Source organism: Macaca nemestrina, chromosome 7, assembly GCF_043159975.1.
Source record: "Macaca nemestrina isolate mMacNem1 chromosome 7, mMacNem.hap1, whole genome shotgun sequence".
Taxonomy (NCBI): Eukaryota; Metazoa; Chordata; class Mammalia; order Primates; family Cercopithecidae; genus Macaca; species Macaca nemestrina.
Genome location: NC_092131.1, coordinates 47587110 through 47605686, shown reverse-complemented (window position 1 = coordinate 47605686; position 18577 = coordinate 47587110). Strand labels below are relative to the sequence as shown.

General features: G+C 36.6%; 1 protein-coding gene across 22 annotated transcripts in view; it reads right to left on the bottom strand.

Annotated features, from left to right (window-relative positions):
- C7H14orf39 (chromosome 7 C14orf39 homolog) overlaps positions 1 to 18577 on the bottom strand; it is a 176331-nt gene that overhangs the window by 96252 nt on the left and 61502 nt on the right. For all 22 annotated transcript variants that reach the window (XR_011625826.1, XR_011625825.1, XM_024790264.2 and 19 more), the window contains 2 exons: positions 17743 to 17887; positions 4739 to 4796 (listed from right to left, as the gene is read on the bottom strand). Coding sequence is in view for 20 of the 22 variants with exons in the window: in XM_024790264.2 (XP_024646032.2) it covers positions 4739 to 4796; positions 17743 to 17887 (203 nt within the window). In the remaining 2 variants the exon portion in view is untranslated. The remainder of the gene's footprint in view (positions 1 to 4738; positions 4797 to 17742; positions 17888 to 18577) is intronic.

The following is an 18577-nucleotide window of genomic DNA, read 5'->3' as shown; positions in this document are numbered from 1 at the left end:
TACAGAGGCACAGAAACAGACATGCAAAGGATGCATTAGAGTAACAGAAATCTATTCAGCTTAGCAGGAGCAGTGAGAAATAATAAAGATGTATTAAGCGGAAATTAATGAAGATGAGCTTGGAAAGATTGCTGAATGCCCCACTATGGAATCTGGACTTTATTTAGTAGATAACAAGAATTCATTGAAGATTTTCAAGCAGAGATATGACATGATTTGAACTGCTGTGTAAGTATTATTCAGGAGAGAATAGGTATAAAGGCTGGAACAAGAGAGTCTAGAAGTGGGACTAACCAAAATAAAATAAAAGTCCATTGTCCAGTAAAGACGTAATGAAAGGCTGACCTTATCTACAATCATAGCGATGGTAATGGAGGAAAAAATGCTGAATCTGAGAGATACTGTATAAGTTAAACTTATTCAACTATTATTTATTGAGTCACTACAATATACTGTCCATGGCATTGTTCAAGGAAACTGACAGAACATTAAAAAGAGTTCCAAAAGGAATTTTTAAAATAAGCTTTAAATGTAGCTCTGGTTGATGAAGCCCAGAATTGCCATTAAGGAAAAATACTGTTCTTAATTTATTATATTACTTATTAATAAAATTATAAATATACAAATATATTTTCAACATCCTAATTCTAATTTAAAATTATTAAATAATTTTGAATCTACAGTAATCAAATATGTACTTGAAACAAGTCTTTTAAAATATCTATTTTTATATAGAATTAATCAAATAGCATATTAAGCAAAATAATTTACTTTGCATCACTTTGAATGTTTCATATATTTTTTAAACTTTCATATATTTAATAACTTTATTTTTATTTTTAAACATCTCAGTTATTTCACCCTAAATAGAACCAAACCAACCAGCAATAAGATGGGTGGATAGATGGATGGATGGACAGACAGATGGATAGATGGACAGACTGACTACCAGATACTTGTGTTCTTCCCTTCTCCCTTTCTCACTTTATTTTTCTTGACTATGTGTATTTCTCAGTACACATCCATATGACTTAAAGAAAAATACGTATAATGGAAACACAGATCCAAAAAGAACTAAAATCTTGAATTTCCTTTTGAATAAATGAATTTGATTTTGTTTTTAATTTCACAAGAAGTTCATATGAAGTCTTCATAAAACTCATATGATCACTGTAAATAAAAGAACACATTACTGTGCAAGGCAGCATTATAGGTGCTGTGGGGAATTCAAAGGTACATTTAAAAATCCCTGCCCTCAAAAAACCTGTGATCTAGAGAAGACTTTGTATCTATTTATAAATAATGATGGTAGAATGCTAAAAAGTATAAAAAAGAAGAGATATTCAGAAAAGAGAGGGAGAGATCTTTTTGAAAAAGAAGGTTGAGGGGATAAAGAAAAGGTATTACGGAAAAGAATTCTATCTTGAAAGACAGAGATGTAAGCTGAGGACTGCAAGCAGTAAAAAGCAGGTAAGAAATTGTGGGCATACTTGAGACACACTGAGTTCCAGAGTCTGGTCAAAGCGCAGGTTACTCTTATAAGATAAAAGGCTTAAGAGGTATGTTGGGGGATGAATAGAGATTGGTTAATGAGTATAAAAATCAGTTAGATGAAAGGAATAAGTTCTAGTATGGAATTTAAGAATAAGTTCTAGAGTAGTAGTATGGTTTACAAGGATCTATAGTATATTTTGACATAGCTAGAAGAGAAGATTTGGAATGTTCCCCACACAAAGAAATGATAAATGTCTGAGGTGATGGATATTCCAATTACCTTGATTTGATCATTACACATTGTATGCAGGTATGAAAATATCACATGGACCCCATAAATATGTACAACTATATACCAATAAAAAACAAAACAGGTAGTTGGAGCTAAATTAGAAAAGTAGAAGCATAATTTGATAGTCAATGGGGGAGTCACTTGAAGGTATCTGATTAGGGCAGTGACGATATGGCCAACATTATGGGCACTGAAGGTTAATTAAGTAAGCTGTGATCTATACGTAAGCTGAAAAACGGAAAACACCAATTAGGATGTTATTGTAACAGTCCAAGTGAATAGTAAGACTCTGAAATATAATGGTTTCCATGAAAATAGAAATAAAAATAAATATTTAAGAGAGAGAACTGACAGAACTTGATGAATAGTTGAATGTAGTCACAGTCACAGAGAGAAGTTAAAATTGTTACTATGCTCCAAACATTAAAAGCTAGAATAATGGAGATACCATCAGGGACATCAGAAGGAGAACAAGTTTGATTTCAGCTACACTGAGTTTTTAATGTCAAAAGATGTCTGAAGACATTTAAACTGTACAATCAGAAATAAGGTCCTAGAGTTTAGAAGTTAGTGCAGCAAGATATAAATTTGGTCATTATCTGTATGTAGTATATTTGAAAACACTGAAGTGAATGAGTGTCAAATGAATAAGAGTGTCAAAAAAGAGGATGTGGGTTGCACACGGTGGCTCACACCTGTGATCCCAGCACTTTGGGAAGTGGAGGTGGGTGGATCGCCTGAGGTCAGGAATTTGAGACCAGCCTGGCCAACATAGTGAAACCCCGTCTCCACCAAAAATACAAAAAATTTGCTGGGCATGGTGGTGGGTGCCTGTAATCCCAGCTACTCGGGAGGCTGAGGCAGGAGAATCGCTTGAACCCAGGAGGCGGAGGTTGCTGTGAGCCGAGATCGTGCCATTGCACTCCAGCCTGGGCAACAAGAGTGAAACTCTGTCTCAAAAAAGAGGATGTAAATAGATTTAAATTTTTAGGTGGTAGACATTTAATAAATACAATTGGTAGATTCATTCTGATCTCATAGCATTAAATACCATTTATAAAAATTCCAAAATCTGTGTCTCCATCTCACTGAATTCCAAATTCACATGTACAATTTCCTACTTTACTTTCACTTAGATATCTAATAAAAAGGCTTTTCAATTAAAACACTTCCTAAATGAAACCCCTGGCTCCTCAATCTCAAATTACTCTTACAGCCTTCCATATTTCTATAAATGGCAACTCCATTCCAAGTTATTCATGTCAAAACCACGGCACAATCCTTGTTTCTCTCTCTCAATCCTTATATCCAGTCCATAAGCAAATTCTTCCAGCTCTATCTTCAGAACACTTTGTAACCAAAATCTGACATCTTCTCACCACTTCTACTACTACTCATCAGTTCTCACTTTGTGTCATTTTAGAGCTTCCTGACCTTTCCCTGCTTTTGCCCTTGTTTCCATAGTCTGTTCTCCACATAGCAGCCAGAATAACCCTTTTAAAACCTGTCAGATCACTTCAGTCCTTTACTTAAAACCTTCCAGAGGCTTTCCATCTCACTCAGAAAAAAACCCCCAAAGTCCTTAATGATCTACAGGTCCCACATGATTTGCTCTATCCACCTCTTGGATTTAATCTCCCACCAGTCTCTCCTTCCTTATTCCACAAAGCATACCAATTTAAGTAATTTTCAGTGAACATACTGGGTATGTTCCCATTTCAAGACTTTTTTGCCCTTTGCTTGGAACACTTTTCCCAGTAGCTTGTATCTGCACCTCCTTCTGCTCAATGTTGACTTTTAGTGATGCCTTTCCTGACTCCCTTGCAATACAGCAATCACTTTCCCAATCCAAGTATTCCCCATTTCCCTTACTATACATTACTTTGCTGCATAGTGTTTATCACCAATAATAAGTAAAGCATTAACATCAAGCCTGGGCAGATTCAAGCCCACCTGGAAAAATGAACTTGAAGCCTGACTTCCCACAGCACTGTTTTCACAGAATTAAGGTAAACATAGAATGTTTTATCTATCTAGTCTGCTGTGTGAGACTGCACCTGAATTAGAGGAGCTATGAGTTAGCATACAGGCCTTGGGCGTCATGACTAGAAAAGTATAAAAGACTGGTGTGAAATTGAAGTTACATCTCTCTTGTGTCAAGGTGACCTACATGAAATATGCCTTTTGTCCACAGCAGCCTGACATGTTCCTTGGGTGGCAGTGGCAAAAGAAGGTGTATTACTTGGGTAGTTGGTGATCCTTTCAATGAAACAAGGATGCTGTACCTACCATTATCTCTTATCTTGTATCATTCTATAACATAAAGGTAATATTAGATTAAAAATCATAATATGTGAGTCTGACTATTCAAGTCCATAACAATTGTTGTTTAGTGTACTATCTGATAAATTATACATTGATTTATTTGTCTATTTTCAGTTTCTCACACTAGAACATAAACCATATGAAAATTTTTCATCCTTGTCCACTGTTCTGTCACCAGAGCCCAAAAGCATACCTGATACAAAAAATATAATACACATACACATTTATATTCATATGTTGAATGAATTAATCAAAGGAAAAATAAAGAAAGAATATCCAATTAAAAGTATCAAAGAGAGAAAAGGAAATCCAAAAATTACAGAAAAATGATGGAAATAATCAACTATATCGAATGTTGCAAACAGTCTTAATATGATAATAAATACAAGATACCCATAATGTTTGATAATTGGGAGGTCAATAACCTTGGAGAAAGTAAGTTTTAATAGAGTAGTGAGAAATGCAAATTGCTTTAAAAAAGAAAGAAAATAATATCAGTGAGTAGTGCAGAAGTAACAGTAATTTCTAAAGAATAAATTGAGCACCTAAGAAAATAAGTTAGAGAAACTAAATACTATACTAACGAGTTAACATGTTTTTAAATGTAACAAACTTCAAACAACTTACCAATCTCTTGCTCTGATGACAGAGGATTTAGATTTCTTGCAGAATAATGTTCATTAAACTGGAAAGTAATTTTCATTACATATTACTTGTGAAATCAGTATATACAGTATATATATTTGAATCTAAAGCCTAGTTCTTCTAATACACAGAATTGAAGTAGAGATATGGTACCTTTATATAGCACACTCTTATACTTAAAAAGATCTATCTTCAAAACCTGTCATTTATTTATATTAAAATAAGGTCTGTTGATTTGATTCAGGCAAAATACACTGTACTAAAGATAGCTCTTACTTTAGAATTTAATATGATCTTTTGCTTTATCCTGAAAGCTTTTAACAAATCAGGTTCTTGGTTTGGTTTTGTTTTGTTTTTTGCCTAGAAAAGTAACAGGAAGTGGATAGCTTCACATCAGTTCAGATCAAGTTTTGCTGCCAAAAGTCTATTTTCTCAGTAAACAGGCTTTTTAAAAAAATGAGATCATGACAGCATTGTTTTCTGTGCACTCTTTTCCTCTTCACATTGCATCATGAGCTTTTGTCCATGTCATTATTCTTCTAAAATCTGACTCTTTTCATGGCTCGATAATATTCCTCCAAATAGACAAACCAGACAGTTTCAACCATCCTTTTATACTGGACATGTAAGTTGTCCCAACTTTGTTTCTTATATAAAAGTCACACCTGAATGAACACTGTTATGCACATTTATTTTTCTTTGACAGTTAATAAGGAAATCTGTTTTCTCATAGATTTTATAAGCCACTTGAATTTCTTTTTCAGTGAAGTATCTATTTGTCAAATGGACTTTGCTCATTTTTCTATTGAGAAAGTAATTTTTTTACTTATTGGTACATATAAGCACTTTATATTCTAGAGATGTTAATTAATTCTTTGCAATCTTATTGCAAACATTTTACATCTTTGTCATTTTGCCCTTAAAATTTTTTAACATATAGAAGTTTAGATTTGGAGGTTGCCTCCAAGATGGCCAAATAGGAACAGCTCCAGTCTGCAGCTCCCAGAGAGACTGACGCAGAAGACAGGTGATTTCTGCATTTCCAACTGAGGTATCTGGTTCATCTCAATGGGACTGGTTGGACAGTGGGTGCAGCCCACAGTGGGCAAGCCAAAGCAGCGTGGGGCATCCCCTCACCTGTGAAGGGCATGGGGTTGAGGGATTTCCCTTTCCTAGCCAAGGGAGGCTGTGACAGACTGTACCTGGAAAATACTGCACTTCGCCCAAGGTCTTAGCAACCAGCACACCAGGAGATTCCCTCCTGTGCCTGGCTCGGCAGGTGCCATGCCCACGGAGCCATGCTCACTGCTAGCACAACAGTCTGAAATCGACCTGCAAGGCTGCAGCCTGGCAGGGGGAGGGGCATCCACCATTGCTGAGGCTTGAGTAGGTAAACAAAGCATCCAGGAAGCTTAAACTGGCAGAGCCCACCACAGCTCAGCAAGGCCTACTGCCTCTATATGTTCAACCTCTGTGGGCAGGGCACAGCTGAACAAAAGGCACCAGAAAACTTCTACAGACCTAAACATCCCTGTCTGACAGCTCTGAAGACAGCAGTGGTTCTCCCAGCATGGCGTTCGAGTTCAGAGAATGGACAGACTGCCTCCTTAAGTGGGTCCCTGACCCCCATGTAGCCTGACTGGGAGACTCCCAGTAGAGGCCAACAGACATCTCAAACAGGTAGGTGCCCCTCTGGGACAAAGATTCCAGAGAAAGGATCAGGCAGCAATATTTAATGTTCTGCAATATTTACCGTTCTGCAATATTCACTGTTCTGCAGCCTCCACTGGTGATACCCAGGCAAACAGGGTCTGGAGTGGACCTCCAGCAAACTCCAACAGACCTGCAGCTGAGGGGCCTCACTGTTAGAAGGAAAACTAACAAACAGAAAGGAATAGCACCAACATCAACAAAAAGGACATCCACACCAAAACCCTATCTGTAGGTCACCAACATCAAAGACCAAAGATAGATAAAACCACAAAGATGGGGAGAAACCAGAGCAGAAAAGCTGGAAATTTCAAACATCAGAGCACCTCTTCTCCTCCAAAGGGTTGCAGCTCCTTGCCAGCAACGGAACAAAATTGGACAGAAAATTACTTTGACAAGTTGACAGAAGTAGGCTTCAGTAGGTCAGTAATGACAAACTTCTACAAGCTAAAGGAACATGTTCTAACTCATCACAAGGAAGCTAAAAACCTTGAAAAAAGATTAGACGAATGGCTAACTAGAATAAACAGTGTAGAGAAGACTTTGACCTGATGGAGTTGAAGACCACAGCATGAGAACTTCGGGACACATGCAAAAGCTTCAATAGTGGATTCGATCAAGTGGAAGAAAGGACATCACTGATTGAAGATCGAATTAATGAAATAAAGCAAAAAGACAAGATTAGAGAAAAAAGAGTAAAAAGAAACTAACAAAGCCTCCAAGAAATATGGGAATATGTGAAAAGATGAAATCTACGTTTCATTGGTGTACCTGAAAGTGATGGGGAGGATGGAACCAAGTTAGAAAACACTCTTCAGGATATTATCCAGAAGAACTTCCCTAACCTAGCAAGGCAGGCCAACATTCAAATGCAGGAAATACAGAGAACACCACAAAGATACTCCTTGAGAAGAGCAACCCCAAGGCACATAATTGTCAGATTCACCAAGGTTGAAATGAAGGAAACAATGTTAAGAGCAGCCAGAGAGAAAGGTCGGGTTACCAACAAAGGGAAGCCCATCAGACTAACAGCGGATCTCTCGGCAGGAACCCTACAAGCCACAAGAGAGTGGCAGCCAATATTAAACATTCTTAAAGAAAAGAATTTTCAAGCCAGAATCTCATATCCAGCCAAGCTAAGCTTCATAAGTGAAGGAGAAATAAAATCCTTTACAGACAAGCAAATGATGAGAGATTTTTGTCACCACCACCAGGCCTGCCTTACAAGAGCTCCTGAAGGAAGCACTAAACATGGAAAGGAACAACCAGTACCAGCCACTGCAAAAACATGCCAAATTGTAAAGACCATCGATGCTATGAAGAAACTGCATCAATTAACAGGCAAAATAACCAGCTAACATCATGACAGGATCAAATTCCCACATAACAATATTAACCTTACATGCAAATGGTCTAAATGCCCCAATTAAAAGAAAAAGACTGGCAAATTGGATAAAGAGTCAAGACCCATCAGTGTGCTGTATTCAGGATACCCATCTTAGATGCAGTGACACAAAGAGGCTCAAAATTAAGGGATGGAGGAAGATCTACCAAGCAAATGGAAAGCAAAAAAAAAGCAGGAGTTGCAATCCTAGTCTCTGGTAAAACAGACTTTAAACCAACAAAGATAAAAAGAGACAAAGGTGGCCATTACGAAATGGTAAAGGGATCAATTCAACAAGAAGAGCTAACTATCCTAAATATATATGCATCCAATAAGGAGCACCCAGATTCATAAAGCAAGCCCTTAGAGACCTACAAAGAGACTTAGATTCCCACATAATAATAATGGGAGACTTTAACACCCCACTGTCAATATTAGACAGATAAACGAGACAGAAAGTTAACAAGGATATCCAGGACTTGAACTCAGTTCTGCACCAAGTGGGCCTAATAGGCATCTATACAGTACTCTCCACCCCAAATCAACAGAATATATATATAAGTGCACCACACTGCACTTATTCTAAAATCGACCACATAATTGGAAGTAAAACACTCCTCAGCAAATGTAAAAGAACATAAATCACAACAAACTGTCTCTCAGACCACAGTGCAATCAAATTACAACTCAGGATTAAGAAACTCACTCAAATCCCCACAACTACGTGGAAACTGAACAATCTGCTCCTGAATGACTACTGGATAAATAACGAAATGAAGGCAGAATACCTCTACGCAAATAAACTAGAAAATTTAGAAGAAATGGATAAATTCCTGGACACATACACCCTCCCAAGACTAAACCAGGAAGAAGTTGAATCTCTGAATGACCAAGAACATATTCTGAAATTGAGGCAATAATTAATAGCCTACCAACCAAAAAACGTCCAGGACCAGACAGATTCACAGCTGAATTCTACCAGAGGTACAAAGAGGAGCTGATACCATTCCTTCTGAAACTATTCCAATCAATAGAATAAAAGGGAATCCTCCCTAACTCATTTTATGAGGCCAGCATCATCTTGATACCAAAGCCTGGCAGAGACACAACAAAAAAAGAGAATTTTAGACCAATATCCCTGATGAACATTGATGCAAAAATCCTCAATAAAATACTGGCAAACCAAATCCAGCAGCACATCAAAAAGTTTACCCACCACAATCAAGTTGGCTTCATCCCTGGGATGCAAGGCTGGCTCAACATATGCAAATCAATACATGTGATCCATCACATAAACAGAACCAATGACAAAAACCACATGATTATCTCAATAGATGCAGAAAAGGCCTTTGACAAAATTCAACACCCCTTCATGAAAAACTCTCAATAAACTAGGTATTGATGGAATGTATCTCAAAATAATAAGAGCTATTTATGACAAACCCACAGCCAATATCATACTGAATGGGCAAAAACTGGAAGCATTCCCTTTGAAAGCTGGCACAAGAGAAGGATGCCCTCTCTCACCACTCCTATTCAACATAGTGTTGGAAGTTCTGGCTAGGGAAATCAGGCAAGACAAAGAAATAAAGGGTATTCAGTTAGGAAAAGAAGAAGTCAAATTGTCCCATTTGCAGATGACATGATTGTATATTTAGAAAACCCCATCGTCTCAGCCCAAAATCTCCTTAAGCTGAAAAGCAACTTCAGCAAAGTCTTGGGATACAAAATCAAAGTGCAAAAATCACAAGCATTCCTATACACCAATAACAGACAAACAGAGAGCCAAATCATGAGTGAACTCCCATTTACAATTGCTACAAAGAGAATAAAATACCTAGGAATCCAACTTACAAGGGATATAAAAGACCTCTTCAAGAAGAACTACTAACCACTGCTCAATGAAATAAAAGAGGACACAAACAAATGGAAGAACATTCCATGCTCATGGATAGGAAGAATCAACATCGTGAAAATGGCCATACTGCCCAAGGTAATTTATAGATTCAATGCTATCCCCATCAAGCTACCAATGACCTTCTTCACAGAATTGGAAAAAACTACTTTGAAGTTCATACAGAACCAAAAAAGAGCCCACTTAGCCAAGACAATCCTAAGCAAAAAGACCAAAGCTGGAAGCATCACACTACATGACTTCAAACTATACTACAAGTCTATAGTAACCAAAACAGCATGGTACTGGTACCAAAACAGACAAATAGACCAATGCAACAGAACAGAGGTCTCAGAAATAACACACATCTACAGCCATCTGATCTTTGACAAGCCTGAGAGAAACAAGAAATGGGGAAAGGATTCCCTATTTAATAAATGGTGCTGGGAAAACTGGCTAGCCATATGTAGAAAGCTGAAACTGGATCCCTTCCTTACACCTTATACAAAAATGAACTCAAGATGGATTAAAGGCTTAAATGTTAGACCTAAAACCATAAAAACCCTAGAAGAAAGCCTAGGCAATGCCATTCAGGACATAGGCATGGACAAACACTTCAAGACTAAAACACCAAAAGCAATGGTAACAAAAGCCAAAATAGACAAATGGAATCAATTAAATTAAAGAGCTTCTGCACAGCAAAGGAAACTATCATCAGAGTAAACAGACAACCTACAGAATGGGAGAAAATTTTTGCAATCTACCCACCTGACAAAGGACTAATATCCAGAATCTACAAAGAACTTAAACAAATTTATAAGAAAAAACAACAACAAAAGTGGGCAAAGGATATGAACAGATACTTCTCAAAAGAAGACATTTATGCAGCTAACAGACACATGAAAAAAATGCTCATCACTGGTAATTAGATAAATACAAATCAAAACCACAATGAGATACCGTCTCATGCCAGTTAGAATGGTGATCATTAAAAGTCAGGAAACAACAGATGCTGGAGAGGATGTGGAGAAATAGGGACATTTTTACACTGTCGGTGGGAGTGTAGTTAAACCATTATGGAAGGCAGTGTAGTGATTCCTCAAGGATCTAGAACTAGAAATACCATTTGACCCAGCAATCCCATTACTGGGTATATACCCAAAGGATTATAAATCATGCTGCTATAAAGACACATGCACATGTATGTTTATTGCAGCACTCTTCACAACAGCAAAGACTTGGGACCAACCCAAATGTACATCAATGATAGAATGGATTAAGAAAATGTGGCCCATATACATCATGGAATACTATGCAGCCATAAAAAGGATGAGTTCATGTTCTTTGCAGGGACATGGATGCAGCTGGAAACCATCATTCTCAGCACACCATCACAAGGACAGAAAACCAAACACCACAAGTTCTCACTCATAGGTGGAAATTGACCAGTGAGAACACACGGACACAGGTGGGGAATATCACACACGGGGGCCTGTCAGGGAGTGGGGCACTGGGGGAGGGATAGCATTAGGAGAAATACCCAATGTAGATGATGAGTTGATGGGTGCAGCAAACCAACATGGCACATGTATACCTATGTAACAAATCTGCATGTTGTGCACATGTACCCTAGAACTTAAAGCATAATTTAAAAAAAGAAGTTTAGATTTTGTATGTAATCAAACCCAATTATTTTCTTTTGCTTCTTCTTCCACCGTTTTCATGCTTAGAGAATCCTTCCTCCTAAGATTTGGTAAATATTCACCTATATTTCCAATGAAATATATTGTGGTTAACATTTTCCCATATAATTTAATGCATCTGTAACTTCTATTGATGTACAGTGTAAGATGAGTGCCTATTTTACCCTTATTAATTTGTAGTCTATCATTATCACATTGTAAACTCTTTGGTTTCAAGACTTTCTAGCCCATACCATTGATCAATCAGTCCTTGAAACCATTATCATGCCTTTTATTACTCTAGCTTTATAGGATGTTTGAATATTTAGAAAGTAAGTTTCCCTCACCAATCTGTTTCATAATGTTTAGGATTTATAATTACATCCACTCTTTCACTCTTAATATAGGGATTTTGTCAATTTTGTCAATTATTTTCAAATAATCAACTTTGACTTTATTAATTTTCTCTATTGTTTGTTTTCCCATTTCACTGATTTCTCTTACTATTTCTTCATTTTACTTCAGGTTTGCTTAGTTCTTCTTTTTCTAGATTCTCAAAATGAAATCTTAAGTCACTGATTTTAGGCCTTTCTTCTTTTTTATTAATTATGTAATTATTAGTTAAATTATTTAAAGCTATTGTTTTGCTCTGGCTTTGGCAACATCCCATAATTTTTGATAGGCTGGATTTTCATAATGCAGTTTAAAATCTTTCCTAAAAGGGAACCCACTGCCTTGAAGGGAAGGACCCATTCCTGGTAGAATTCATCACCCGCTAAATAAAGAGCCCTTGGGCCCTGAATAACCAGCAGTGATACCCAGGTAGTATGCTGTGGGCCTTGGGCTCTGAGAGGTGCTGTTTTCAGTTGTGACCCAGCACATTCTCAGCTGTGGTGACTATGGTAAAAGACCTCATCTGTTTAAGAAAAGCAGAGGAAAAAGTAAAGGGCATTTTATCTTGCACACTAGGTACCAGCTCAACCACAATGGGGCAGAACAAGCATGATTTTGGGGTCCCTGGGTCCAGGCCTAGGCTCTTGGACAGCATTTCTGGACCTTCCCTGGGCCAGAGGGGAGCCCACTGCCCTGAAGAGTGAGTCCCATGCCTGGCATCATTCACTGAAGAGCCCTTGGGCTTCGAGTGGACATTAGCAGTGTCCTGGCAGACCTCCACCATGAACTGATGGTGGTGGGGGCCACAGGGAGAGGCTCCTCTGCCTGTGGAAAGGGAAAGAAGAGCAGCAAGGACTTTGTATTGTCGTTTCAGTCCCAGCTTAGCCACAGTAGAATAGAACATTGGGCAAATTACTAAGGTTTTTGACTCCAATCCCAAACTCCTAGACAGCATCTCTGGACCTGCCCAGGGCCAGAGGATCTAGCCACCCGAAGGGATGGACACAAATCTGGCTGGCTTCACCACCTGCTGATCACAGAGCTTTAGGGCCTTCAGTGAACATAGGTTGTAGCCAGGTAGTGGTTACAGAAGACCTTAGCCAAGACCCAATGCTGTGCTGGCTTCAGGTATGGCTGAGTGCAGTCCTAGTCGAGATGGCCACAGGTGTGCTTGCATCACACCTGCCCCCACTCCAGGCAGCTCAGCACAGAGAGAGAGGCTCCATTTGTTTGGGAGAAAGCAAGGGAAAATAACAAGTCTCTGCCTGGTAATCCAGAGAATTCTTTCAGATCTTATCCAAGACCACCAAGGCTGTACTCTCTGAGTCTGCAAAAACCACAGGGTTATTGGACTTGGAGCCCAAGTCCATTTGAACACTTGGAAAGCCTCCTCAAGAAAGACAGGCACATACAAGCCCAGACTGCAAAGACTACAGTAAATACCTAATTCTTCAGTGCCTAGACACCGACAACAACTACAAGCATCAAGATCATCCAGGAAAACATGAACTCACCAAATGAACTAGAAAAATCACCAGGGACCAGTCCTGGGGAAAAAGAGATACATGACCTTTCGGACAGATAATTCAAAATACCTGTTTTGAGGAAACTCAAAGAAATTCAAGATAACAAAGAAAAGGTATTCAGAATTCTATCAGATAAATTTAACAAAGAGATTTAAATAATTAAAAAGAATCAAGCAGAAATTCTAGAGTTGAAAAATGCAACCAGAATACTGAACAGTTCATGAGAGTCTCTTAATAGCAGAATTAATCAAGCAGAAGAATTAGTGAACTCAAAAACAGGCTATTTGGAAATACATAGTCAGAGGAGATTTTAAATAATATAAAAAAGAATGAAGCACACCTACAAGATCTAGAAAATAGCCTCAAAAGGGCAACTCTAAGAGTCACTGGCCTTAAAGAGGCGATAGAGAAAGAGACGGGAGTAGAAAATTTATTCAAAGAGATAATAATAGAAAACTTACCAAACCTAGAGAAAGATAGCCAGATTCAAGTACAAGAAGGTTATAGAACACCAAACAGATTTAACCCAAAGAAGACTAGTTCAAGGCAACTAATACTCAAATTCTCAAAGGTCAAGGATAAAGAAAGGATCCTAAAAGCAGCAAGAGAAAAGAAATAAATAACATACAATGAAGCTCCAATATCTCTGGCAGCAGACTTTTCAGTGGAAACCATACAGGCCAGGAGAGAGTAGCATAACGTATTTAATGTGCTGAAGGAAAAAAACTCTTACACTATAATAGTACATCTGGCAAAAATATCCTTCAAGCATGAAGAGAAATAAAGACCTTCCCAAACAAACAAAAGCTGAGGGGTTTCATCAACACAACTGTCCTATAAGAAATGCTAAAGGCAGTTCTTTGATCTGAAAGAAAACAATGTTAGTCAGCAAGAAGAAATCAACTGAAGGTACAAAACTCACTGATAATAGTAAGCACATAGAAAAACAGAATATTATAGCACTGTAATTGTGATGTGTAAACTACTCTTATTTTAAGTAGAAAGACTGATGAACCAAGCAAAAATAATAACTACAACAACTTTCCATGACACAGACAGTACAGTAAGACAAAAAGAGAAACAGCAAAAAGCTAAAATGCCAGGGGATTAAGTTAAAGTGTTGAGTTTTTATTAGCTTTATTTTGCATGTTTGTTTATGTAATTTGTGTTAAGTTGTCATCAATTTAAAATAATGGGTTAAAAGACAGAATTTCAGGCTGGGTGCAGTGGCTCACACCTGTAATTCCAGCACTTTGGGAGGCCAAGGCAGGCAGATTATGAGGTCAGGAGATGGAGACCATCCTGGCCAACATGGTGAAACCCCATCTCTACTAAAGTACAAAAAAAAAAAAAAAAAAATTCGCCAGGCGTGGTGGCACGCACCTGTAGTCACAGCTACTCAGGAGGATGAGGCAGGGGAATCACTTGAACCCGGGAGGTGGAGGTTGCAGTGAGCCGAGATTGCGCCAACTGCACTCCAGCCTGGTGAGAGAGTAAGATGTGTCTCAAAAAAAAAAAAAAAAAAAGATAGAATTTCAAGCCTCATGGTAACCTCAATCAAGAAACAGACAATGGATACACCAAAAATAAAAAGGAAGAAATTAAATTACACCATCAGAGAAAATCACCTTCACTAAAAGGAAGACAGGAAGAAAGGAAAAAAGGAATGAGATCCTGTCATTTGCAACAACATGGATGGAACTGGAGGTCATTATGTTAAATGAAATAAGCCAGGCACAGAAAGACAAACTGCATATTCTCACTTATTTGTGGGACCTAAAAATAAGAACAATTGAACTCATGGAGATAGAGACTAGAAGGACGATTACCAGAGGCTGGGAAAGGTTGGGGGATGGGGGATTGGGGATAGGTGGGAATGGTCAATGGGTACAAAAAACATAGCAAGAATGAATAAGACCTAGTATTTGATAGCACAATAGGGTGACTATAGTCAAAAAATCTAATTGTACATTTTAAAATAACTAAAAGAGTATAATTGGATTGTTTGTAGGACAAAGAATAAATGTCTGAGGGGATGGATACCCTCACTTTCTATGATATGATTATTTCACATTGCATGCCTGTATCAAAATATCTTACCTACCCCCATAAATATATACATCTACTATGTACCCATAAAACCTAAAAATAAATAAATAAAATTTTTTTCTGATTTATCTCATGATTTCTTCTTTGATCTATGGCCTACATATTTAGGATTTTCTTAGATATCACATTGAGTTCTAATTTAATTCCGCTGTGGTCAGAGAACATACTCTGATTTCAATCCTTTTAAATTCATTAAGACTCATTTTATGGCCCAGAATATGGTGTATCTTGCTGAAGGTACCATCAGAACATGAAAAGAATATATATGCTGCCATTGTTGGATGTGATGTACTATAAAGGTCAATTAGATCAAGGTGATTGATGATGTTATTCAGATCTTATTAAAGATCTTTACTGATTGTTTTGTCTAATTCTACCAGCTGCTAAAAGAGGAGTATTAAAAACCTCTATGTTTGAATTTTTGTCTATTTTTCCCTTTAATTCTGTCACTTTTTGTTTCATGTATTTTGAAGCTGTTATTAGGCTTTACACATTTGTGACTGTTATATCTCCCTTATGAACTGACTTTTTTATCTTTATGAAATGTTCCTCTCATTTCTAGTAATATTCTTTAAGACTACCAGAAATTATATTAATATAGCCATTGTGACCTTCTAATGCTTAGTTTTCATGATACATCATTTTCCATCCATTTACTGTCAACCTGTCTTTGCCTTTATATTTAAAGTATGTTTCTTATAGATAGCTTATATTTGGGTCTTGCTTTTTTTTTCTCCATTCTTACAATCTTTGTCTTTTAATGAGTGTTTAGCCCATTCACACAATGTAATTATTAAAAAGCACATTCTTTGGTGTAAAATTTGTTTTATGATTTTTTTACTGTGTGTATTTTTTTATTATACTTTAAATTCTAGGGTACATGTGCACAACCGTGTGTATGTTTTCTATTGTTTCTTTTCTGCCTTTTGGGGTGGATTTTTTAGAATTTCATTTTAATTTATCATCAATCTTATTTTCAATGTTTTCTTGATTATTCTTGACCACTTTCCCCCAGGACAGTTATTAATTATTTTACCAATCTCCTTTCCCAATCCCACCACCACAAAAACAAAACAAAAAATTAAATATAATCTTGTCAGGATTATAATTAGATTTGAATTGGACTATATTTATAAATTGTATTGGGAAGAAATTTATCTTTACAATATTTTCTTCCTATACAAGTACTGCATGTGTTTATGTATTCATTAACTTTTTTCAGTAGTTTTGTAGTTTTCCTTATTCAAAGTATACATGTTTCCTGTTAAATTTATATACATACATTTTGCATTCATGTTATTATTGTAAATGAGAATTAAGTAACTATAGTCTATTTTCATGCCCAGCATACTCCTAGGAATTACTTGTTTTTAAAATAAGCTTTTAAATAAAAAATGAGACAAAAGTTGAAGATGTAAAATACTATAACATGTATGTTACTATATCATCCATCAATAAATTTGTAATTTCAACAATTTAATGTCAGAGATATGCAAATAAAATATTCTAATCCACATAAAATTGGCTAAATATAATTAACTTAAATGAGCAATAACAATATTACTCATATCACATTGATACTTATGTAGGATTATTAAGTGGTTGATACTTTTCCAAGTGCTTTATGTGTATAAACTCTAATACTCACAAACCCTATGATTATAGTTATTATTTCATTTTACAGATAAGGAAACCAAGCCACTTACCCAAAATCCCACATCTGGTACATACCTCAGTGGTCTGGCTTCAGAGTCTAGTTTTAACCACTACACTGTATTGTTTCTACTTTTTGAATAAAGCATGTCTCAGTTTTCAGCTTTAATTTCTACATATAGAAATAAGCACTTTATCATGATTCATATCACTGAACAGTAGAAACCAATATTAGGTCTTTTAAAATTAACCAGTGATAATGCTGCTGTGTATACACATGTAGTTGAAAAGACCAATTTATAATATGGAACATTTTTGTGTTGAGAATTCTACTTTGTCTGAAAGTTAGATACATTAACTATAAAGTCAAATTCATTTTTTAAACTGCCTTTAGCTGTAATTTAAATTATCCCTATCCTGAGATCCGTTTTTAATGAGCAGATGTCAATATGAGGCATTCGAAGTTGAAAACAAAAAGGTAATAGAGAACTTTGTCATACCATCAATACTCAGAATTTTTTTTAAATGCTTCTGTTGATAATCTGCCCCAAGACAGTTTTGTATTAAAGAACTAAAATTACTCAAAGTTCCAGAGCACAATTTTTAGAAATAAAACTTTTGGCTTCTCATATTACCTGATCTGACGAGATTTCTGTATCAAATACAGAAGAATCAAATAAATTCAATCCAGGTGATCTAGAAGTATAACTCATAAGAAAAGAAAGTCCAGGGGATTCCTTTTGTGTTTGAACTTCAGGTACTGCATTTCTATTTCTGTTACTGAGAAATAAGAAATCATCAAAATGTTAAAAATCTATTATTAAACACTGAATACTGGTAAGCATCATAAGCAACAGCATAGAGGTGAGAATTAGCACAGTAGGGAAACGTAGGAAGTAGTTATTGAAGTGACAATCCTATGGAGAAAGGATTGTATGAGGTAAAGACTAATGTTAAATAAAGTAGAACAATCAATTTGGGGATAATAACTATGAAAACCTACTGCGAATATACTGTCTGGCTCTATTCTAGGTTCTTCCATAGGCATAACTTACTTATTCTTCACAAGAACCCTATGAAATAGGTACTATTACTATCACTTCTATTTTACAGTAGGGAATTTTGAAGCATAGAAAGGTTAAATGATTTGCTTAAAAGAATAATAAGTGCCAGAAGTAGCATGTGAATGCAGCAATCCCGATTCAAAGTCCAAGCTCTTAACCTTGACACTGTGCTGTCTTCAAGATTTTGAATGCCAGTGACAAGATTTTAGTGTTGATGAGAAGCCAGCCATTACAGTGATGTATAAGGAAGTTCAATTATAATATGATTTGGGAAAAATAATTAGACAAGACAGTTTATACCAGTGGTTAAAAGCATGGATTCTAGAGCCAGAACGGCCTGGGCTTAAATTTCTATTCTAATGTTGATTCGTTGTATCACCTGTTATTGTTTCCTCTTCTGTAAAAT